The following is a 25111-nucleotide window of genomic DNA, read 5'->3' as shown; positions in this document are numbered from 1 at the left end:
AGGAACTCCCCATGAGATCGTAGGTTCAGATCAGGAGAAGCAAGGCATTGTGACAGGAGTGGAGGCAATAGACATTTATATCACTTCATCACATCTTATTTGTACCTTCAAGTCCTGCTCTAGGACTCTGATTTCATATGTACCACTTCCATTTAATGAGGGAGTAGTGCTGGGCATGTCCAACTTTATGACTCTGTGGGGTAGACAACACCTGGTTAAGTTTGCCATAATCCCCTATCATTCACCATGGTCTATCTGATTTTGGCACAGGCTACACAGGCAAGTTATATGGGGATGTGATGAAAATCACCCTCCAGTGTTCTTCAAGTCCTGGACAGTGGCACTAATCTTTGCAATTTCTCTGGGAATGTGATATTGCTTTTGGTTTAATATTTTCGTTGGCATGGGCAGTTCTAATGACTTCCACTTGACTTTTCCCACTACATTAGCCTTTATTCCATCCATCGTTTAGACATTCAGGATGGAGCCTCTGCCCATTAATGAGCATGACTATTCCGATATTGCATCCCGAAACTGGGGAAATTACTGTAGGATGCGGTTGAGGATCCATTGGATCCACTGTGAGATGCTTTTTTAGTAAAGATTCCATTAAAAAATTGACCTCCATAAACTCCACTATGATTGGTGACCCCCTTGGGATTAATAACAATTTACAGCCAGTGCCCAGTAGTGTGCACAAAGACTGATGTTGTCGTTTTCTCCAAGCAACAGCCACTCTTGTGAAAGGCTGCACTTCCCTTTAGGGACGACTAGGAGAAAGACCCCAAGTCTCAACATCTGGTGGTGTTGTGGGCTCTTTTTCAAAGGAACAAAGCCTTCCCTTCATTCAAGAGGTTGTGGGTCTATAAACTGACTCAAGTCAGGGAGTTGATTGAGGGATCCTGACTTTCTAGTATGGCAATTGGAGTTAGACTGTCATTCACCTGATCTGGATTTTTCTGTTTGTAGAGGTCAGGTAGTTTTTTAGTAGACTTCCCATCTATATCAATTCTAGGGACACCCTGCCTAAGTAGCTAACACCATAGGTCTACATAAGTCAAGCTATTCTGATCACTACATTGATTTAGCTGTCCATCAAAGAAATCGCGCATCCTTGTCCATGTCAATTGAGTATTGCTACATGGCCCCTACCTCCATGGGGTCCAACCACCCTCAGTTCCTACCATTAGTGGTATAAAATAGCAGTCGCAGGGGGCTTCAGAGATGCAAAGCTCCCTCCACAAATCTGTTCTTTCTGTTTTGGTAAAAGATGTGTTTTTGACACACTCCATTTTGTGGTCTATAGGTCTATCCTGATAAATATACTCTAATATGACAATTTCTCTAATCCTTTGGATGCCTTATTCTATGGTGTCTCAAAGAACTTGGATCCTTCAACGTAGTGTAGGCCATCTCACAACCCAGGCTTTAGTAAACCAATCAAACAGTTACTGTCAATCCTCTTCTAACCTCTCTACTCGAAACGTCATATGAAGAATCTGTACTTAGTGGGCACACATCAATAAACTCAGACTCAGAAACAAGCTTGTCTTCCTTGCATATTCTCCAGGGTTTTGTCTGTAAATCATAGGAAACCAGCAATTCTTTAAGAGTATAATGTGTTTCTTTGTGGGTCATCGTCTGAACTTTGCCTCCGGGCAATCCGTGTGATGTAAGTGAAATTATAGGTATGGTGGCAATCATGGGGAGGACGGGGTTCTTGGGAACCCAAAGCATTAGCTTGTTAGGGATCTGTTTCACCCCCAGGTTCCACATTAGCATGCAGAGCTGGACTAAACTCCTTAAGTGTGAGTGAAAGTAGTAGTGATTTTACTGAGAGTTGATTAATCTCTTTACATAAGAAAGGTGGAATGCCGGGGCTCAGTGTCTCCATTTTCTGGATTATCAGACCAAATGTTCCAGTACCAAATTTCAGGGTTCCATTTAGTTCTAATCATTGCTCTCATATTAATATCAGAAACCTTTTTAGGTTGAGAATTAAGCTGTGTTGGTATTCAGCTACTCATATGAATAAGACTCTGGATATGGTTTTTAGCAATATTATTTCTGTTACTAGAAGACATAAGGCTTTCTTCATGGCAGAAATAGTAACTTTGAGTGTACTTATGTGGTGTTTGAGCCAGGCTTTTCTGAAGCGTACAGTTCATCTTTTCCTTGAATAGTTTGTCTATTGCAAGGAATATCAACCAGCTACGATTCTACATACTTCTCATCTTGACAAAATGGTAGAAAGACACCAAGCACACGATCCTCCAGAGCTTCCCTTCTCACCAGCACTTAATCTACTGGCGGTGGTATTTTGGGTATTAGTTCTGCCACTTCACACCACAGATGAACAGTACTCACTTACTAGTAATGACAGAATACTTTGTGTTTACAGGAAGTTCTCAGTGCCTTTACACCTAAAAAAACCCCCTTGAGAAACAGCTTAGAAAACTCCTCTTCAGTTTCTCTGGAACAACTGCCAGTACCACATGTGTTCGCTTGATTCGCTAGAGAAGCAAAGCCACTGATATTCACTTGTGTTTGTATATAGGGAAGAGATTTATCTTAAAAAACAAAAACCTCTTACACAGTTCTATATCTATGTAATAGAGATAGAAAGATATACAAAAAGTCTACACAGATCTACATCTGTGTAAGTATAGGTAAATCCAGCCAGGTTCAAGTCAGGATTCTTCTGACTTGAAGCTGATGAACAAGATGCAGGGTGATGAAACAGAGACAATGGAGGACACACATTGGTGGATACAGATGTCCAAAATCAAGCCAGATGAATCCACCGTTGTGGAACCAGCAGGCAACACAATAGGAGATTGTGTTGGAACCAAATGTAAGATCCAGCTTTGGCGGAAGGCAAAGGGCCAATGAGAATTCGACTCTGCTCATGATCTCTCTTATATAAAAAGGCTGATGACCTCAAGGAGGTGTCATCAGACTGAAATACAATTAATAGGTCGAGCTCCATCCCTCTCTTTAGCCAGGAGTGTCTAGTTGACATAAAGCCTAACCATCACAGTGATAATTTTCTATTAAGTGAGTTTCAGTCCTTTCTCGAAGATAAGCTGTCAGTAGCTGGATGGATTTGCTTCAGGGTTCTAACTTTTCTTCCATTAACCAGTGTGTCCATCTTTGTACAAACACTATCTGTTTTGACTGCCACTGCCTTTTAGTAGGTTTTGAGGTAGGGAGTGTGAGGACTCCTAAACTGTTCTTCTATTTCAGTAATCCTGACCTTATCAAGAATCCCAATCCTTTCCTTATAAATCTGGTATTTAGATTTTCAATTCTTCTAAAGACTGATGATGGAATCTGCATTGGGATTTCCCTATACCAATAGCGAGCTTTTAGAAGCCTGGGTTACTTAGTGGTTACATGTTGGGCTGCCAACCAAAGGTCAGCAGTTTGAAACTACTAGCTGCTTTGAGGGAAAAAGACAAGGCTTTGGACTCCTGTAAACAGTTACAGTCTCTGAAACTCACAGGGACAGTTCTACTCTGTCCTGAAGAGTCCCTATGAGTTGGCATCAACTTGGTGGTAGTGAGTGTGATACTATTTTTCTATAGCTAGCTTTTAGCATTTTCACAATGTTAAGTGTTCCTATCCATTAACATGGTATAGCTTCCCTTTAAATAGGTATTTTTTAGTTACTTACAGTAGTTTTTTATAATTTTCTTCATGTAGATTTTTAAAAATTTCTTTGGTTACATTTATTCTTAAGTATTTCTTATTTTGGGTGGCTATTGTACATTATACATATTTTCCTGATTTCCTTTTTAGTGTTGTCTTTGTTAATGTAAATGACTCTAATTTTTATATGTTGATCTTATACTTGACCACTTTGCTGAACCTTTCCATTAGTTTCTATATTTTTCTTGTTGAGTCATTGTGTTTTGGGGAATATAGTTGATTTTACTTCTTTTTCTTTACCTTTCTTGCCTTATAACCCTGCCTAAGACCTCCAATACAATTGAATAGAAGTGGTGATAAAGGGCACTCTTGTCTGAAACCTGTTTTCAAAGGGTATGTTTTGCATCTCTTTCCACGGAAAATGTTGGTCATTGACAATGAATATGCCATTAGTTAAATTTCCTTAATAATACCCTAATTATGCTCATAGAATTTCTAATTTATTACTATTTTGCTGCATATTTTTATTATTCATGTGTTGGACTTTGTCAAATTCCCTTCCTGAATAAATTGGTGTGATTATTCATTTCTCCCCATTTATTTTACTTACATGATGGTTTATGTTGATTGTTTTTTTCTGTTGAAACAACTTGCATACCTATGAATCCAGTTGTGTTAGACTGGATTGATTAGAGAAAAAAATTCAGGGACTCTCATACATCCCAGCCCAGTCCAACTCAAGTCTATAAGTCTGATCACTAGTCCATAAATCTGTCTTCACACTCATACATCCACATGCAATGATACAGAATGCAGGAAAGTCACAGGCCAGTGGGTTCAAGGTCATGTGGAACCAATGGTGAAGTTTATTACAGGGCTCTGGTTGATCTCAGATTAGCTAGCCAGCAGGAAAATGAAGACAGAGGGAGAGAGGCCCCCCTCCAAAGAGCCATTTGGAAGTCCAACCTCCAAAGAAGGTCATCAAGCTATGACCAGATTGACAGGCTAAACTTCATCTATATCTTCTTACAGGTGCCATGTTGGTATAAAAAAAAACTATCACTTCAGTCTTGATGTAGTAATATTTTTCTTAGATTATTGGATTCTATAGGGAAAGATCCTGTTGAGAATTTTTCAATCTCTGTGCATGAGGGATACTTGTCTACAGATTTCTTTAAAAAAATCATTTTATTAGGGGCTCTTATCACAATCCATCAATGGTGTAAAGCACATTTGTACATTCACTGCCCTCATCATTCTTAAAACATTTGCTTTCTACTTCAGTCCCTGGCATCAGCTCCTCATTTTTCCCTCTCTTACCCACTCCCCATCCCTCATGAATCCTTGATAATTTATAAATCATTATTTTGTCATATTTTACACTGTCCTACATCTTCCTTCACCCACTTTTCTGTTGTCTGTCCCTTGGGGAAGAGGTTGTACGTAGATCCTTGTAATCGGTTCCTTCTTTCCACTCCACCCTCCCTCCACCCTTCTGGTATCACCATTCACACCACTGGTCCTGAAAGAGTCATCCACCCTGGATTGCTGTGTTTCCAGTTCCTGTCTATACCAGTGTGCATCCTCTGGTCTAGCCAGATTTGTAAGGTAGAATTGGGATCATGATAGTGGGGGGGGGGGGAGCATTTAGGAACTAGAGGAAAGTTGTATGTTTCATCGTTGCTACACTGCACCCTGAATGTCTCATCTCCTTTCTGCAACCCTCTGTAAAGGGATGTCCAGTTGCCTATTGATGGGCTTTGGGTCTCCATTCCACACTCCTCATTCACAATGATATGATTTTTTTGTTCTGATGATGCCTGATACCTGATCCCTTTGACACCACGTGATCACACAGGATGGTGTGCCTTCTTCCATGCAGGTTTTGTTGCTTCTGAGCTAGATACCCGCTTGTTTACCTTCAAGCCTTTAAGACCCCAGACACTAGATCTTTTGATAACCAGGCACCATCCGCTTTCTTCACTACTTTGCTTATGCGCCCATCAATTTTCTTTTTCAATGGGTACTCATGGTTTCAGGATTATGCTTGCTGTATAGAAAGAGTTCTAAAATATTTCTTCCTTTCCTCCTGGAATAGTTTGAATATAGTAGGTGTCAGCTTTTCTATGGGTGTTTGGAAGAATTGTGCAGTCTAGTTATCTGGGCTAGGAATTGTTTATTTTAATTGGTGTTTTAATTTTGTTTTGTTTTTTTAATTTCTTGTTTTATTTCTTCTTTTGTGATGGATCTGTTCAATTTTTCTACATTAGATTGCTTAGTTTAGGAAGGTAATGTATTTCAAACAATTTCTTTTAGGTTTTCAAATTAGAGTCTAGCTCTTCATATTTGTTATTGTTGTTGCTAAGTGTCTTCTAGTGAACTCTAGCTCACAGTGACTATAACAGAAAGAAACACAGCCCGTCTTGTGCTTTATGCTCATTATTGCTGACCCCATGTCAATCCATCTCTGTCAGAATCTTCCTCTTTTTGGTTGATCTTACACTTTACCAAGTATGATATGTTTTTTCAGGCACTGCTTTCCCTTGAAATACATTCAGAGTACATTAGATGAAGTCTTGCCATACTCACCTCTAAGGAGTATTTTGTTAGTATGGTTTTCAAGACATATTTGTTTGGGGTTCCATGGTACTTTCAATCTTCTTTGCCTACATCATATTTCTCAGGACTCTTTACTCCCATAAAGCGTCACAGTCTTGAACCCGTGGAGGGAGGTGGGTGGGGGTTAGTTCTACTCTGCCTATAGGTTTGCTGTGAATCAGAATCTCCTGGATTGTAATGAGTGAGTGAGTGAATGAATGAGATATCTAATTCAAATGCATTAATTCTTCTGTGGTATTCCTTATTCATTATCCAATTGTCACATGAGTGTGAGGCAATTGAAAATATCATGGCTGGGGCCCTGTTCACCTTAGTCCTCGAAGTGACTTCCATTCTCTCCAATACTTTAAACACATGTAGCAATGCAACACACCATTTGATTCTTTACTGTTGTTTCCCTGAGCACTGATTGTGGATGCAAGCTAAATGGATTTCTTGTCAAGCTCAATCTTTTCTCTGTTTATCATGATGCTGTCTATTGGTCCAGCTGTGAGGATTTTGTCTTTCTTCACCTTGAGTTTTCATCCATATTAAAGGCTGAAGTCCTTGAATGCTTCAAGTTCTCCTTGCTTTCAGAAAGCTAGGTTCCACATATGCATACCGCAGGCTGTTAATAAGCCTTCCTCCATTCCTTATGTGGCTTTCTTCATATAGTCCTGCTTCCCTTATTATTTGCTCAGCATACTGATTGAATAAGTATGGTGAAAGAATACAATCCAGACATGAACATGTCCTGATTCTAAACTATATGGTATCCCTTTGAACTATTCAAATGGCTACCTATTGAACCATGTTCAGGTTCCACATGAGCTTAATTGTGGTATTCAGTGTTTATTTGTTGATTATAGCTTGGTTTGCTCCACTCTGATTTTTATTACATTTTAATGTCTAGGCAGTGAGTTGGGCTTCCTACAATGGCCTCTAATTTGAGAACACTCTGGTGTTCACTTCCTGTTTTAGTACCGTATGTATTCACCTACGATCACTGGTCCTAAAGAGAAGCTAATAACAGGCTGGGCAGATGTTGGCTTCTATCTGTGCTTAAACTAATGATTCTGGAGTAGGCAGTGGTACTAGCATAGTGGATGTGGCAGGTATGGATTGGTATAGTTGCTGAAAAATAAAAAGAGAAAAAAATTTGGCAAGGGTGTGGATTATAAAGAGCAAAGGAGAAAGCACCCCCCAAAAAACAACAGGAACAACAACAACAACAACACACACACACACCAAAAAAAAAAAAAAAACAAAAACTGTGACACAGTACTGGCATAAGCACAACCTACTGAACATTGCTGTGGCAGGGATATGGTGCTGGATCGGTGGAAGTGCATGCTGTCTATGTGAAGGGAAGGTAGAAGGCTCTTTTGAATTTGGAGATGGAGGACGCAGCTCCTGCTTCACTGATTCTAAATAAATAATAGATAGATAGATAGATAGATAGATAGATAGATAGATAGATAGATAGATAGATAGATGGTAGTGGAGCAAGGAAATGATGAAAGGAAAAAACACTAAAGAATAAAATCAAAACCAAAGGGATGGTAGAAGAGGGATGAATTAAGAAAAATTAAGCAGGTGGTGGGTTGTCTACTGCATTATACTTATTGTTTAAGTTTTACTATGAAGGATTTATTTAATTTACTCCTTGGTACTCAAAAGGAGCCCTAGTGGTGTACTGGTTACATGTTGGGCTGATAACCATACGGGCAGCTATTTGAAACCACCTGCTGCTCCACAGGAGAAAGATGAGGCTTTCTACTCCCAAGAGAGTGAGGCTCAGAAACTCACCGGGGCCGGACTACCTTGCCCTACCTAGAGGGTCACTGTGTGTCAGAATAGACTGATGGCAGTGAGTTTGGTTTATCTAGCTCTCATTTCCCACATCTATACAGTGGAGACAAGAGTGATGTCCTGTAAGTTAGGCGACGGTGAAGAATACTCATGAAAAACTTAGCTCAGTGACTAGAAAATCTTGAATATGGCAGTTACTGTAATGTATATTTTCTTATTTTTATAGAAGACACAAAGAGCATAAAAATAGTTAATTTTCTTATTATCCTAAAATATTGGCCATTGTAAACAGAGTTCATTTTTTTGTTTTGTTTAGTGCTCTTGGCAAGGCAGAACAAAGTAGTACTATATTTGCTGGAGTTAACAAACCTTTTGATATCATTGACCTCATCTGAGAAAATATTTTGGTTAGTTGATTGATTTTTTTACAATTTGGCCCAATAACATGGATTTCATTTCAGAAGTTTGATAAAATTCATTGGCAGGGAATTATTATTAATGGAATATACAATTCATCATTGTATATAGGATTTGCATGTTTGAAAAATTTAAGTGACTAGGAAAATGATCAGATATACATTATTTAGAAACATTTACTTATTTATTTATATATTCTATAACAGATTGATAGTTTTTATAAGCAAAAACTTGTTGAAATTATCATTTTCAACGAGCAAAACCCTATTGTTGTAGGTTACCTTATACTTTGTGAAATAAACTCTGATGCTGGCATTTTTCATTCCACAACGCCTTCTTTTTTCATCCTCATTTAGCCGTCTCAGAATCAATTTATTCACAAACATCTCGTATCATTAAATTTGATGGCAATTCTATTGTGTTTTAAAAAGTGTGTACTATTATGTTTTTGATTTTACTGAATAATTTCACTTTAGTAGTTGGCTGTAACTTTCAGGCAGTAGTGGTCTTTTTTTTAACCATACTGACTGTGCACATATATATAATTGTAGCTACTGCCTTCTGTTGAGTAGATTCTGCCCCCTCCATACTTGTTGGGTATAGGTAGTGCCTCCCAATTGGACTGTGAATGCATGAGATAAAGTCAAGCTCTCATACAGGCTACTTGATCTTGATATAATATTCTATATATATTTTGTTTATTTTTGAATACGGTTAGAACAAAAGAAAGAAATAATAAGAGCAGAAAATAAATACACTGCCTTTTGTTGATTTTGACTCATAGTAATACTGAATTGGGTTTCTGAACTGCACATTCTTATGGGAGCACATAGCCTCCTCTCGCCTCCAGGGAGTGAGCAGATGTTGCGTTTGAATGGCTGACTGTGAGTCAACAGCCCAACACTTTACCCAAAGCACGATCAGTGCTCCTTAATATAGAAATCCAGTAGCATATAAATAATTTGAGTATCAAGGATTCTAAAATGTGTATGACTATGCTTATACCACATGATTCAATTTCTGACGTGCTTACTGGTTTAATTAGATGTATATTTGATGTCCAGGGGCTATGAGTGCCTATGAAAGCCAGTTTATACAACTAGGCCGAGTTCAAGAAAAGACAGTATAAGCTTCTGTATGTTGGCCATGTCACTATAACTGCGGTAGCTGTTACAGAGCGGAGTCGGGACAACTGTGCTTTTGGCTTGATTCAGCTCTAAGAAAAGTCTAATGTTAGACACTCTAACATATAAAATTGTGCTATGTTGAATACCACCTTCAGCAAACTTCAACTTCTCTTTATATTTATGATCTGGTTTAATAATTATGTTTTAAAATATTAATCTATTAATTATAAATTTGAAAATTCAAAATCATCTACGTTTGGCTTGTGAATTATTGAGTGAAACTCAAATATCGAAACTTGAGTTCAACTAGTTGAATAATTTAGAAGTCAATGGAAAATGTAAAGGTGCTAGAATTAACTTTAATTCCAAATAATATCGTTGCTTGGAGTGATTAAACTTGAGATGAATTACATTATTAGTAAATTGGTATATTCAAGGTCTTCTATTGTCTGTCCAGGAAAAAGCCCTGTCAATCTACTTCTGTAAAGATTGTTGTTAAATGCCTTTGAGTCAGTTCTGAGTCATAGAGATCCTATGAACAACAGAATGAAACATTCCCTTGTCCCATGTCATCTTCAAAATAGTTCTTGTGTTTGAACCCATCGATGCAGCCACTGGGTTAATCCAGCTTGTTGATGGTCTTCAGTGTTCAAGGCTGTAAAAATTCCAGCCTATAAATCCTTATGAAAGCCTCCGAGGTTGACTTTGCTGTATCCAACATCAACACAAACAGCTCAAATATCTATACACAAATATTTTGTTTTGCTCTTTCATAATTTATTCCATATTGAGATATTTTCATTGGAGAATCTTGTTAGGGTTTATATATTTATGTGACCCTCCACCTCCAGCACACCTTCCTCTGTCGTCTCACTCAAATGTTAGGAAATTGAGTCAAAGTGGACAAGTGATAAACAGAATAGAAGAGAAGAGTTACAATGTCTTCTGTTAGAAATGATAAATTATTACTTAAGTATTTTTTTTCAAATTTATTTTTCAGGTGCGCCAGTGGACGTACTAAAAGCACTAGATTTTCACAATTCTCCAGAGGGAATATCAAAAACAACGGGATTTTGCACAAACAGAAAGAACTCCAAAGGTTCAGATACTGCTTACAGAGTGTCAAAGCAAGCACAGCTCAGTGCCCCAACGAAGCAGCTGTTTCCAGGTACGATCTCGTTAGTGTTGGTGTTAGAATGTGCCTTTGGTAATTGTCATTGTTTCTCGTTATCATGTTGTGCAATAGATAGGTATTGATGGAAATGTAATGACATCAAGTAAATCAGGAGTACTAAGATGACCTGGTCAAAGTATTTAATAATTCAAAAACTACACAGTTTACTTTGTACAGTTCCACCATATATGCTTATTTGAAATTTTTGTTTTATTTCAAGATAGCAAATCTTGAAAAAAGATGATGTGTTGCACCATTAGCTTATAATTTTGTAGAATTCATAATGGAATGTGGCAACTTTATGAGATAAATTGAATGTCCATATATATTTAGAAAAAATATGAAATAGATTTCTAAAATGAATATAAAGCTACTCTGTTGGAAGACCAACTTCTTTGGTAAATGTTATAAAATGTTGTATTTTACATTATGTTTGGATGCCATTTTTTTCCCTATGTAAGTAAAATCCACATATCACAGTTCTTGGCAACTTGGTAGCTAGATAGAAGACTTTACATGGCTGATTTGATATTTTTATTGAAAATACTTGCTGAATATTTTTGTTCCTTCCATATTAATTGACCTACTAACTTTATTAATCTTTAAAATATGATTATGTGGGGGAAAGGGAACTAGAGATCAACTGACATTTTCTGTGTGTCATGTTTCTGAATACCTAACTCATTCCATATTCTTGCTTTTCATGGTAAGCCTGTTGATCTTTTAAAGTTTTATAGACCTACAATTAATGCACTATACAATTCAATGGTTTGAATGTATTAAAATACCTGTTGATTTTTTTATCCCTACAACTTCCTTTTAAATGGACAGATCTTCATTACATTTTGGAAAAAAAATTGAATTCACAGTAATTCTCTTACTTGTTCATGTTATATAGGGTTATTACTGAAACCTAGTCTGGACTGCTAATATTTTCTCTATATTATTTTCCTTTTTGTTACTTTGGGACATTGACAGAAACAACTTATTTAAATATTTCATATTTTATCCCTTCTCTATAGATAAATTCCACATTTTACATGAGGCTATTTAAAAACTAAAAGCAATATTATAAACAAGGAATTAAATATTGCAACATAGGAAAGTGGTTTTTTGCTCTTATAAGAAGCTTTAAAATAATTTTGGATCTAAATAATATTGAGTATATTGTGTATACTTGAGTATAAGCCAACCCGGATATCAGCTGAAGCACCTAAGTTTACCACGAAAACTGCATGAACAATGTGCTGAAAACTCAGTTTATGCACAAGTATATACGATATGCTTTTTAAAATGTTTTCTGTTTCAAAAAAACTTGTTAGAAAAAAGTAACAAACTGCAGATTTAAAGATATCAATGCAGAAATTCTATGATTTTGAAAATAAAATTTAAATTTAAAAGTGCTACAATGAAACAAAACAGTACTGTACTTTAAATAATAAACAACTGAGTTGCTTTTGTAATTGCTGTGTTTTAATGCAGAAATAAGAAATAGGGATAGGACAGTGTAGAGAGGAAATGAGCAAAAATGGTTATTGGAATTGTTTTAGAAATATTCAAGACACTACAATTAATTTTACACTTATAAGAAATTATGTCTTATAGTTTGAGATGTCATTCATAAGTCATTATACCTTTTAATATGTTCATTATATGAACTTTTCTGCTTTGCTATTCTTGAAGAAAACAACCTACTCATGCGAAATCTCCTTACTGCAGTGTGCTGATATTCTTGGTAGATTCCATTGAGCTGGCTCTGACTTAACATGACACTGTCTGTACAACTAAGGCGACACTGCCAAGCCATGCGACATCCTCACTGTCATGGCTGTATTACCCCACATAACCCCCTGTTTTTCAAAATGCATCCCTTTCCCCAGGGATTGTTCCCTGCTTCCTGATTGGTCCCTAGGAGCTCTCTCCATCCATACTTCTCAGCAGCATGCTAGTGACACTTCTTCTGAGACGGATTTGTTCGTTCTCCCTGCAGTATATCATGCCCTTGACAGAGTTCAAGGACATCTATTCTTCTTTGGTCCTCCTTATGGATTGTCCAGCTTTCACATGCAGAAGAAAATACCATGGTTTGGGTTAGACACACTTCAATTTTCTAAGTGACAGCTTCATCCTCAAAATTAGTACGGCTCATTTATGTTTGTTTCCTGTTTGTTTTTCTCCTCACAATATAGTGTCCGAGGCATGTGATTCTGTTAATCAATGTTTTATTTCATATAGGAAGAGAAATTTATCATTGATATTGCATTTATCCCCATGAAAATTGTTATAGTTGGAGGGTAGAACTTCCTGTCAAATAATACAAAAATTCAGTTAATAAAAATCATTAAAATAAATATTTTTAAAAACCAAATATTTTTATATTAATGAAAATAATCCTTTAAAATATATTTAGGAAACCCCTTCTTCCATTATGGAAAGGAATAAAAAGGACCGTCCTCCGTTGGAGAACGCAGCAGCATTGGGAGCTTCAGCAGGCAACACCAGGGTGTGGTGGGCATCCGTTAAATACAGCCACTGTAATGTCCTGGTAGAATTTCAGTTGTATATCTTCCAAAGTCCTCATTTGAGACCTTTAATTTAAATGTCTGAAAGCTTTGTGTTTGCGAGCAGAATAGAAGCTGTAATTTACAAATTTACCTGAATAGTAGTTGCCCTCTTTGGAGTCCTCGTCCATGACACTGACACTACACACAGGATTACACAAACACACACACGCACACTCCTCATTATAAGTTGAAATGCCTCACTATAGCCACACAGCCAGTACATACTGTGAAGCAGGGAGCCCGTGCTGGCTTCTCTCCGCCATGCAAACGGTGTTCCTTCTCTTGATTAAAAATCCTGTTCACTAGCAAGCTGTTCCAGAAAAGTATTTGATTGAGAGCAACTTATTCTGTATGGGAAGATTGAGCACCACTTAAAAATTAAAATGAAATGACATTATTGTGCCATTTTATATCACATTTGTTCAGGTGTACAATGTGTATTCTTCTTAAAAGCTCCAAATTTAAGAATTACTATTGAGTTTGATCAACTGACACCATAGGTATTAGGCAAATCTGCTTCATAAGTCCTCTTTAAATTGTTGACAATACAGATACATCACATTGAGGATGAAAGGGCCCCTGACTCAAGCCCTGGCATGTTCAATGGCCTCAGATGTGTGTGAAAATGGGCATTATATAAGAAAAATCAATGCATTTCAATTATTTCCTGGCAAGGAATATTCAGAGTGCCATAGAATGCCAGGAGATGCCACCAAGTTGGTTCTGACTTAAAGTGACACTGTCTACACAACTGCAAAATCAAGCTGTACTTTCAGAAGAAGTACACTCAGAATACTCTTCAGAAGCCAGGATGGCAAGACTTTGCCTCGTGTATTTGAAAATATTATCAGGAGAGACCAGTCCCTGGAAAAGCATTTCAGTCTTGGTGACAAAACAGGGAAGGATCCTGGACAAGCGAGGAAACATTTGTGAGGATGATTCAGGACGAGCTCGGGTTGCCATGAGTTGCACTGACTCAATGACACCTCGCAGCAACACTTGAGTTTGATATGCTCAGAATGGATCACGCGAACACACGTACACACACAGGCACGGTTTTAGGCACACACAGGTATCAGTGACAAATTAAGATTTAGTTTTAGCACTGTCTTCATTAGTATCATAATTTGAGGCAAAATGTTTGATCCTTCAGGAGCATTTATATGTTTCAAAACGACATTTTGAACTTCAAAGCTCATATTTAATCTGCATTTCATATAGTGATTATCAGATTATGAGCTAAAGTTTTGAATTAAGTGGTCACATTTCTGAATTATTTGTGATCAATTTAATGAGTTATGAACACATTTTTATTAGCATTTTTTAAGAGAGGAAATGAAGTTGAGGTACCTTGAAGTAGCCCTGTTGGTTTGTCACTTGGCTACTAACTACAATGTTAATGGTTCAAACCCATCAGCTCCAGTACAAAGGTGGGACCATCAACCAATCCATTGCCATCAGGCAATTAAAAGTCATGGCAGCCCCATAGAACTGTCCCTGTGAGTTTTCAAAACTGTCACTCTTCACAGGAGTAGAGAGTGGGTAGTGGTTTCCAACTGCTGGCCTTGCAGTGAGCATGCCAGCACATACCCACACACCACCTTGAGGGATGCTACCGGTCCAAATCTACTCAGGGGCAAAACGTTTTGTTTGTTTCTTTTGGATCTAGGTTAGACGAACAGTTTCAGTGTCATGTCATATATTTTAGGACAGTCATTCTTTTTAATCATACAGTTATAGCTGAAGGGTTATCATGAAAAGTTTATTGCTTAAGTTTAAACTTAATATTTCCATCATTTACCATTTTACTCATTAGTATATGTAGGATGTTTAACACTTTATAAAGTTGTCATAATTATATTTCTAATGAACAATATTAGGATGATTAGTGTGATATTCTGTTTACTCACATGATATATTAGTTCCCAAAATTCTCTCTGAAACATCTCGATGTAGATATTTTTAAGTTTTGAAAAATATGAGAAAATATATTTATCAATCTATATGCTACTTCAGTGTCATCTCTTGCATTTATATTACATTTTGAACATTTCAGGTATATTTGGGATGCAAAACTTTTGTGATTTTCAACATCCCTACTTGCTTATTAAAAACATGACTATCCAGTACTCTCTCAGTAATAGGCAGAAATCCTTAGTTGTCTTTATAATTAGAGTCAGCATATTAAAGACCTTTTTTGCATATTTTTTGTTTTATTTCAATGATCATTTTATAGATAGAAAATTGAATGTTTCCGGGACATTCACATCAAGGAGCAGAACACCAATTTTCTTGCTGCCATATCAAAATTAATACATACTATTTGTGATGTAGCTATGTTGTATTTGTAAGTTATTTAACAATAAAATAAGATTTTAATATAAATTGAGATTAGAAGGTAATTATTTTTAGTTTGGCGATATATACATATTTGAAACCTCTAAGTAAGTGATTAGGGAAAAATTCATATGATTATTGTTTTTTGTCATCGAGTAGATTCAGACATAGTGAGCTTACACAGTACTTCTGAGAATGTAAACCTTTCACTCTTTAGCAGAGTGACTGGTGGGTTGGAACTTCATAATTAAAGGCCCACAGCTTCACAGTGGACCCTTTAGAGACAAATCTTCCAAATACACACTCACGCCAGCAAGTCGAATCTGACTCCTTGTGGTCCAGTAGGACAGGGTAGAGCTGTCCCCTACGGGTTTGCTAGCCTCTGATTTTTGCCCCAGTGGAAAGCATTGCCACTTACTGTGTGCCACACTCTCATTCAGTTTCCACCACCATTTTATCTGCCCATGAATGGAGGAGGAGGCCCGTGTAAAGAGCTTGCCCAGAGAACAAACAGGGCTGTGGTAGAACTTAGAATTAAGTCAAGTGATCTGGCAAAAACCATACTTTTCACTGACACTCTCAATGTACTACCTTCCAATGAATTATCTTATGCATATATTTGGAACAAAGAACTTTAATACTCCACTTTATCTTTGATTTTATTAATTTTTGGAATGTACTTTTAAATTACATAAATATTATATTAAATTATTCTAAGTGGCAGAATAGGTTTCCATATATGCTTGTGCTTTATTTAATTAGACCTAGTCATTGCTGATAATTTTAACAAAAACAAGGCTCTGCTTAATTGATTCAGCAGCCCTGTCTCTTTGTATAACTCTTAATTTATTTTTGGAAGTTGAATTATTGAATTTCTACATTATTTGGAGTCTAAATCCATGGCAAAGTTATATATATATTATTATAATTTTATACTTTTTAAAGGATATAGAGTTATCAGGTTTGAAACTGTGTCAGTAACAACAGGCAAAATTTAGTTCAGATATACTTTTCCCCCCACTGTCCCACACCCTAATTTTTTTCAACAGCTTTATTAGTGTTTTGTGCATTTGTTTTTAAAATATTTTTCTGTCTATGAAATTTAGGATAGGTAAATCGTAGAGGCTGCCATTGGATTGATATTCCCGTGAGGGTATGGCAGGTGAGGTCATGGGGACATGGGAGCTAATAGGGATGTGTACAACGATGAAGAACATGGTCTAAAACTGATTATGGTGATGAATGAGCAACTCTTCTGGATGTGCTTGAATTCTTGAATTGGATGATATGTGAATTATTTGCTTAAAATGTTATACTTTTGTCTATAACTGAGCTCAAAATTCCTTGGAGATGCTGGTGGGAAGCATTGCATTGCTTCCACCAGGAAACAGTTCAAACCTACCAGCTACTCTGCAGGGAAAAGCTGAGGCTATCTGCTTGTGAAGACGGAGCCTCTGAACCCTAAAAGGCAGCGGCGCTCAGCCTTCCTCACGCTGCGACCCTGTCAGACAGCTCCTCATGTGCTGGTGTCCCCAACCATACAGTTATTCTCGTTGCCGCTTCATAGCTGCCATTTTGCTACTGTTAGGAATCGTAATGTAATTATCTGATATACAGGATGTATTTTCACTGTCACAAATTGAACATAATTAAAGCATAGTGATAAATCACAAAAACAATGTCATTATGTATTGTGAAATATTTATTTCTAATGACAAATAAATTAAATGTTGTCTTGAAGCAGGGCTTAGCATGGGTAACAGTCTTCACGCCTGGTCCTTGCATGTGGGCGGATCTGCATGTGGGCAGACCCGCCTGCAGACAGATCGAGGAGCCGTGTCTCAGTTCCTAAGATCATCGGAAATATGTGTTTTCTGATCATCTTAGGCGACCCCTGTGAAAGGGTCATTTGACCCCCCAAGGGGCCATGACCCACAGGTGTAGAACCGCTGTGCAGTATAGCAGGTTATCTATTAGATAGAATCAACTAAATCAGTGGGATTTTATAACTGAATTTGGAATAACTAGATCAAATAAATTTTTGGTGTCGGTCTGTATATTGTTGATTATATAAGCATACATATAAGCATATATATTTCAGACATTTTGCAGAATTAATTTTTAATTTCAGTAAAATTATTCCTTAAAAAGTACCTGCTTAACTCATGTGCCAGAGTGGATAAAGCCTCAAATCTCACACCACACACCCACACACACACCTTCAAAAATTTTGTGGAAATATGGAATTAAGAGAATATGGATTTTTTCCATGAACTTTTTGAAGCCACCTGTATAAAGCCTGTGATTTAATATACAGTGTTTTAATTAATGTTTACTAAGTAGTCATTACTTAGTTATCTGACTATAAGTGTAGAAATAGTGCAACTGATTTATTTACCTCATAAATACTAATTTAGTGTCAATATAGATCAGGCATTATATTTCAGACAGGCAGGATATTTTTGACGTCATGGTGACAAGGAATAGAGAAAAAAGTTTGCTTTCTTGAACTACTGAGTCAAATACCTAGTAGTTCTGATTTCTTTCTACTCCTTGAGGATTTATAGCCCTGAACACCCCAAAGGGCTGTTTTCTTCTATCCTGTCAGGTCAATACAAATTAAACACAATGGCAGTGAGTTGTTGTTTTAGGTTGTGCTTCCTCTGAATAACATTGCATTTTGTGATAAGAAAGCCCGCTAAAGAAAGCTAGGTTTCTACAGCATGCCTAAAAGAGTAACTCCATGTACTGTCTTTCAAGGTCTCATGGACAAGGAGCTATGGTAAAAAATAGATGAAGGTGACAATAACAACTGTGTACGAACAACGGCACTTGCACAAGTCTTTGAGGGTGCTTGCTGTACTCTTTGATATTTTACTGGTGCCATGACCTTTTGTCCTAAGTTTTAATTCAGTTACACTTGATTGTGCGATTTGAATGAGTGACTTTGATCTTTGGATGTAGTTTGAATCAACATTGAAGATATAGCTTAATACTCCCCCCCCCACCCTATGTTCTTTAATCTACACTGTTATTACTATCTGAGCTCAGATGGATTACTAAATCAAAGGGCGATAGGGTGATCCAGGAATGATGGGATATGTCTTAATTTATGTCTCTTTGGCCTTTTTTTGTTTTCAGGTGGACCTTTCCCAGAAGATTTTTCAATATTATTTACAGTAAAACCCAAAAAGGGGATTCAGTCTTTCCTCTTGTCTATTTACAATGAACACGGTATTCAGCAAGTTGGTGTTGAGGTCGGCAGATCACCTGTTTTCCTCTTTGAAGACCACACTGGGAAACCTGCCCCAGAGGACTATCCTCTCTTCCGAACTGTTAACATCGCCGATGGGAAGTAAGTGACTCCAGAATGAAAAAGGATGGTGAAGAGAAGAGACAATGGCACAGGTTGGGGATGGGGGTGATGTTCCGTAATGACGTTTTCACTAAGGTGGGAGTCTGTGGAAAGATCTAAAGGTGATGGCAGCCGTCCTCCTTAGATCTTTGAGGGAAAACATCCGGGAAGTTTGGGAAAGAAATGCAAAGCCCCTAAGACTTGGGTGAGGCTGATTTTGTAACATATCAAGGAAGCCATCTTGACAGGACATAAATAGGCCAAGACATTCCAGAAGCAGTGGGAGGTGAGATGGTGCGATCGCTGTGTTTATACACACACGGAGTGTTTGTAAACAATGGTTGGATTGGGATGTCATTATCGAGTTTCTAAACGTGAATCAGTGGTAGCACAGTGGTCATGAGCACGTGTGCCACACAAAAGGTCAGTATTGGAGCCCACTAGGAGCCCGGCTGGAACAGGGGTGCAAGTTGGGTGGCTAACTGTCAGGTCAGCAGTTTGAAACCACACGCTGCTCCACTGGAGAATGTCAGGACTTTTTACTCCCTTAGAGTGCCAGGCTCGGAACCCACAGGGGCATTGTGCCTTTTCCTTTAGGGTCACCATGAGTCAGCATCAACTGGATGCCGTGAGTTTAGTTTGGAGGCACTCCGCAGGGGAAAGTTGTGGCAGCTTGCTCTTGTAAAACAGCCTAAAAAACACTATAGGGAAAAAGAAAGGAAGAAATCCTATAGGACAGTTCTACTCTCCCATATAGAGACCATATGAGCCATAATTGTCTCGTCTCAAAGCCACTATTGTGTGTGTGTGTTTGTGTGTGTGTGTATAGGGCTTATGAATAGAAGAGTGAACAGATCTACTTATATTTTACTAACACTATCAGTGAGCTAAAGAACCTTATATAATTATTGATGTGTGCAATTTTTTCTTAGCACTTTATACATATTTAAGTCAGATAAATTTTCCAACCCTGAGGAAAGTAATGCTAATAAACATATTTTCAAGATAAGGGAACTGAGCTCCCTGGTAATTTAAGTAACTTGCCTCAGGTCATACATTTGGGACATAACAGAGACAGGGTTTGAGCTGACTCTCCATTAACCACTACATACCTGGAAAAATAATACAAAACATTGAGCTGGATTGGAGCATTGGAAGGCGAGAGTCAAAAAAGGGAAGATTTAGGAACTTCCTGCAATCATTTTAATGAGGAATGTCAGAGATTTCAAGAGCTAGTGATCATGGATTAACTGAATACCCGCCTAAAGCAGCTTGAATTTTTAACCCAAGTTTAATGTTGGGAAGCTCATAAATATATATCCACATATACATCTTTTTTCCCTTAAAGGTGATGGATTATATATTATATTAGAATTAAGATTAGTTCCTTAAACTAATGTAAAAATAAAAAGAGAATAGCCAAATTTATTTACATACACAAAAAGTATGTCTGATATTAGAATTAAAATGTCAACTAATAAAAATATAATTTGTGAACATTGCCCTTACTTAATTTGGAGAGCAACTAAACACATAGCAATGCTTGCAAAATTTACTTGATATTTTATTACTGAGTCTAAATTTCTAAAAATAGACAGTTTATTACATATGTGATTTTTGGCTTTAGACATAAGAAGTAAATGCAAATAGGAACAAAATGCCTACTCAAATTAACTTTGCCATGATTAATGGAGAAATATTTAAGTTTCATTACCAGAAAAAATAGAGGCTTTTAGGAGCAATTCCTAATATTATCTGATGCACAAATAAATGTTATAATGGATTGCATATCATTCTGTGACTACTACTAAATACCAATCTAAATTTTTAGGCCAGGGAATTGTCAATAAAATTTTTTATTTACTATCAAACAGAATAAGGGGCGGTACTATACATATATATGTCATCATGGTAAAATATTACCTTAACAATAATCTGAATAAAATGAATTAATAATAATAGTGATTTAAACATTATTTCAGCAACAACTTATTAAATCCTAACTGTGTGCCAAGCAATATATTATGTACTGTTAAAGTATGATATTTCCAGAAATCAACTGGCATAAAATTTCCTCTAGTTCCTAAATGCTTCCTCATCTCCCACTATCATGATCCCAATTCTACCTTACAAATCTTGCTAGACTAGAGGATGTACACTGGTTCAGATAGGAACTGGAAGCACAGGGAATCCAGGGCGGATGATCCCTTCAGGGCCAGTGTTGTAAGTAGCGATACTGGGAGGGAGGAACCGATTACAAGGATCTACATGTGATCTCCTCCCTGGGGGACGGACAACAGAAGAGTGGGTGAAGGGAGACGCCAGACAGGGTAAGATATGACAAAATAATAATATATAAATTATAAAGGTTTCATGAGGGAGGGGGGAGCGTGGAGGGAGGGGAAAATGAGTTGGTGATGCCAGGGGTTTAAGTGGAGAGCAAATGTTTTGAGAATGATGAGGGCACAAATGTGCTTTACACAATTGATATATGTATGGATTGTGATAAGAATTGTATGAGCCCCTAATAAAACGATTAAAAAAAGAAAGAAAAATGTATTGTTACTGAAGCAGATTTTCTCTTTCTAAGGATTGTAATCAGTTCATTCATACCATCAGTACTTATTAACTCCTAACCATAAGAAGTTAAGTGTTAGACTTCAGGACACTGAAGAAGCTTATCCCCTCCTAGGACTTAGGCGCTAGTAGTGACAGACAATGGACAAACATGTAAATATTTAATACGCAATGCTGGTAGATCTATGAATGAAAACAAAGCAGGGTAAAACTATGTATGATGATTTCAGGTATCCTTCTGTTGAATTCAGCCCAGACTGACCACATATGACAGAATATACTCTCCCAGAGTTTCCTGGGAGATAATATTCAGTGGAGTCCTTTTCCCACAGTGGATTTGCCAAATTTTGGGATAGCAGCTAATCACTTAAAAGTGGTGGCCACTGTTTCAAATTGACCAACAACCCTCAAAAGGTGAGGGGATACGGCATATTCACACTGGCTCAAGAACACCCTCGGCAGAGGGAAGAACAATGTACAAAGAACATCAAAGAATGTAAGCGTGGCCACTATACAGGGAAACAGAGGGACAATCAGGCCTGAGGTCAGAGAGAGGCCGGGGAACGTCCTAGGAGGCAGGTAAGGATGGTGACATACGGGGTGAGTACTGGACGGTCTAATATAATTTTAAATGGTCTCTTTGGGGCTTGCAGGAGAACAGATTTGTAGGCTATAAGAGTACTGAAGCAAAATAGACTAGTTAGACCTCCCGATGAGCAGAATGGAGACTTGGATTAAGTTGAGAGGCATTGAAGTCTGTACATACTTTGAACATAAGAACTGGTGGGATTTTCCGATCATTTGAGTGTGTGTTCTGTGAAATATAGAATAGAAATGACAGTGAAGTAAATGCTTATTTAGCATATTAATAAGAATTAGGTATATTACATCACAATTATTACATATTATTATAAACACACCAATGTAAATTAGTTCAACAAAAATAGAGTTTATAGTATTAATCAGCTTTTGATATTTGAAATTATTAAAAAATGTTAAGAAAAACGTAACTAAAATATTGGGGCTGGTTTGCAGTGTAGACTCTGTAGCAGAAATATGTGTAAATTTAGTTCTTGTTATATTAAATGGTGCTTTCTGTATACCTTGCTCATTTTAGACCAAACAGATGCCTGAGCAATTTGTGTGCTAGGGAAAAAGATCTGAAATTAAGCATATATGGAAAAATACTTGGTCCTCATCAGTAGTCATGCCAAGACACATGAAACAGATATTTGAACAAGATTACTGCAATGATTTGGCTCTTTTATGGATCTGTCTAGCTCTAGGCACTTCTGGAATATTACTTTACAATTTTTCACTTGGAGAAATATATATATATATATATGTGTGTGTGTGTGTGTGTGTGTGTGTGTGTGTGTGTGTGTAGCAAGTCTTAATGGCATTGTGGTCTATCCATTGAATTGCTAACTGGTGGTTGAAACCCATAAGTCTCTCATGCGTGCAAGATGAGGTTCTCTGTTCCTGCGAAGGTTTAAGAATCTTGGGTAGCTGTAAGATGCCTCAATAAAATGTTATAAAATGGGGGGGGATAAATAAATAAGTCTTGGAAACCCATAGGGGCACTTCTACTCTGTCCTTTAGAGTGGCTGTGAGTTGGAATTGGCTATAGGGCATTGATTTTGATTTGGTATATTGAGTTTGTGTATATATGTACCAAAGAGGTAGCCAAATTAGCAAGACCGACTTGCAAAATTCAAGTGAATTTAACTAACTGTTTTTTGTTAGCACCAAATACTGTTAATAAAACCCATTAATTTACCATATGGATTTATATATTTCCAAAGGACTGGCTATGTCTTCTCCCTGTGCCTGTCGACACTGTCCTGAATTAGCTGGAGCAGTAGCTGCAGAGTGAATTGCGACTTTCACTCCACACATGCTTTGACTGTGTTTCTTTCACTGTTCCCACTTGCTGCCAGCTCTGGAAAGGGGAGATATTGTGTCTTAATCTTGGATCCTGCCAACAGTTGTGGTCTATAACCGTCTTGAAATTCAAATGGAAAAAGAAAAGGAAAGCAGTTGAAATAACTGAATAAAGACAGAGAAGTGCATTGTATTTTACGGTTAGAAGGGTTAGCTGTTGCAGATGGAGCAGGCATTCAATTAGCAGATGTTCCTTTTTGCCATCCATCTGGGGGATAAGTAGAGCAGAGGTTTTTAAAGGGAATTCCACTTTGGATGAAAGCATTTACGTACATGGAAACTATTACTTTCTTATCTCCTTCTCTAATCTCTATCAGGACACAGTGAGATTCAGTCTTTGTTGCTACAGTAAAAAGCAAAGCAAGGGATTTTTATGAACATCCTTCAGTGCATTTTATACTGATTGTGTTCTTTTGCGAGCCTAGTACTCTGAAGGGTAAACAGCGTGTGATAACCTGCTAACTAACAGTAATTTATGAACCTTCATTTTAATACCACGCTGGCTCACCTTTACAAGTTAAAATACTCCACTGTTTCTATACGCATAATGATTCCGCACCAATCTCTTTGGAGCTCACAGGAGATCTCCTTGGCTTTTGTAGGTGGCATCGAGTAGCAATCAGCGTGGAGAAGAAAACAGTTACAATGATTGTTGATTGTAAAAAGAAAACTACAAAACCACTTGATAGAAGTGAGAAAGCAATTGTGGATACCAATGGAATCACTGTTTTTGGAACAAGGATACTGGATGAAGAAGTTTTTGAGGTAAGAACTTTAAAACCAAACCCAACTTTCAGCGGCATGTCATTAATCAGATGGGCCAGTGTTGGTAAATGATCGTTCCAGTGACAATCCATGTGGGCAGTCCAGTTGGGAGTGCATACAGGGTGACCTGCTTTCTTCTCTGTGAGCGCCGCCTGGATGTTGACTCTTGTCCAGGAAAAGAATGACGAGGCACAGTGGTGATACCGCCTGAGCAACGTGCAGAGAGACTGCTTGATTTGTACACGGCAGTGCTGTTCTCTTGGGAAGCACAGATAAATGGCTTTACTCTAAGTACTTTGTATTATTTTCTTTGGAGAAAAGAATATTTTCTTTCCTTCCATCCCTGGGATATTAATTTAGAGAAATGTGAAAGGCATATATTTTTCATTTGCCTGCTGTCAATGTTTCCAAGATAAAGCTGAGATCATATTGCAGAAGATGAACTTTGTTTTTAAAATCATTTTTTCTTTTCACTAATGTTAACACTCTATACACATGGTAAAAGCTACTTTTCAATTATATTTTATTAATTATAATAATCAAATTCTTTTCATACTGAGAATAATAATTCAACCTGGTTATTCATACTTTAATTTTTCACTTAATTTTTAATGGCACAAACAGATCTGAGTCTTGACCTTAGGGATGCACACTGGACACTTTGTCACCATAGTGATTCTTTTCATACAAGTTCTGAGTAATTTATTTTTCAAGGCACAATCTATTATAAGTTAATAACCGTGTTTCACATAGGACGATTGCTGTGTTTTGTTGATTTGTGACTCACATA

General features: G+C 37.3%; 1 protein-coding gene across 2 annotated transcripts in view; it reads left to right on the top strand.

Moving 5' to 3' along the window:
• The window catches only part of COL11A1 (collagen type XI alpha 1 chain), a 251063-nt gene that overhangs the window by 26117 nt on the left and 199835 nt on the right, over positions 1-25111 (top strand). For both annotated transcript variants that reach the window (XM_075558829.1, XM_075558828.1), the window contains exons 2-4: positions 10606-10773; positions 18822-19035; positions 24159-24321. In XM_075558829.1, the coding sequence (XP_075414944.1) occupies positions 10606-10773; positions 18822-19035; positions 24159-24321 (545 nt within the window). The remainder of the gene's footprint in view (positions 1-10605; positions 10774-18821; positions 19036-24158; positions 24322-25111) is intronic.

Source organism: Tenrec ecaudatus, chromosome 1 (genome assembly GCF_050624435.1).
Source record: "Tenrec ecaudatus isolate mTenEca1 chromosome 1, mTenEca1.hap1, whole genome shotgun sequence".
In the NCBI taxonomy this organism is placed as follows: domain Eukaryota; kingdom Metazoa; phylum Chordata; class Mammalia; order Afrosoricida; family Tenrecidae; genus Tenrec; species Tenrec ecaudatus.
The sequence above is the reverse complement of the archived record's forward strand: the minus strand, read 5'-3'. Positions and strand labels throughout refer to the sequence as shown.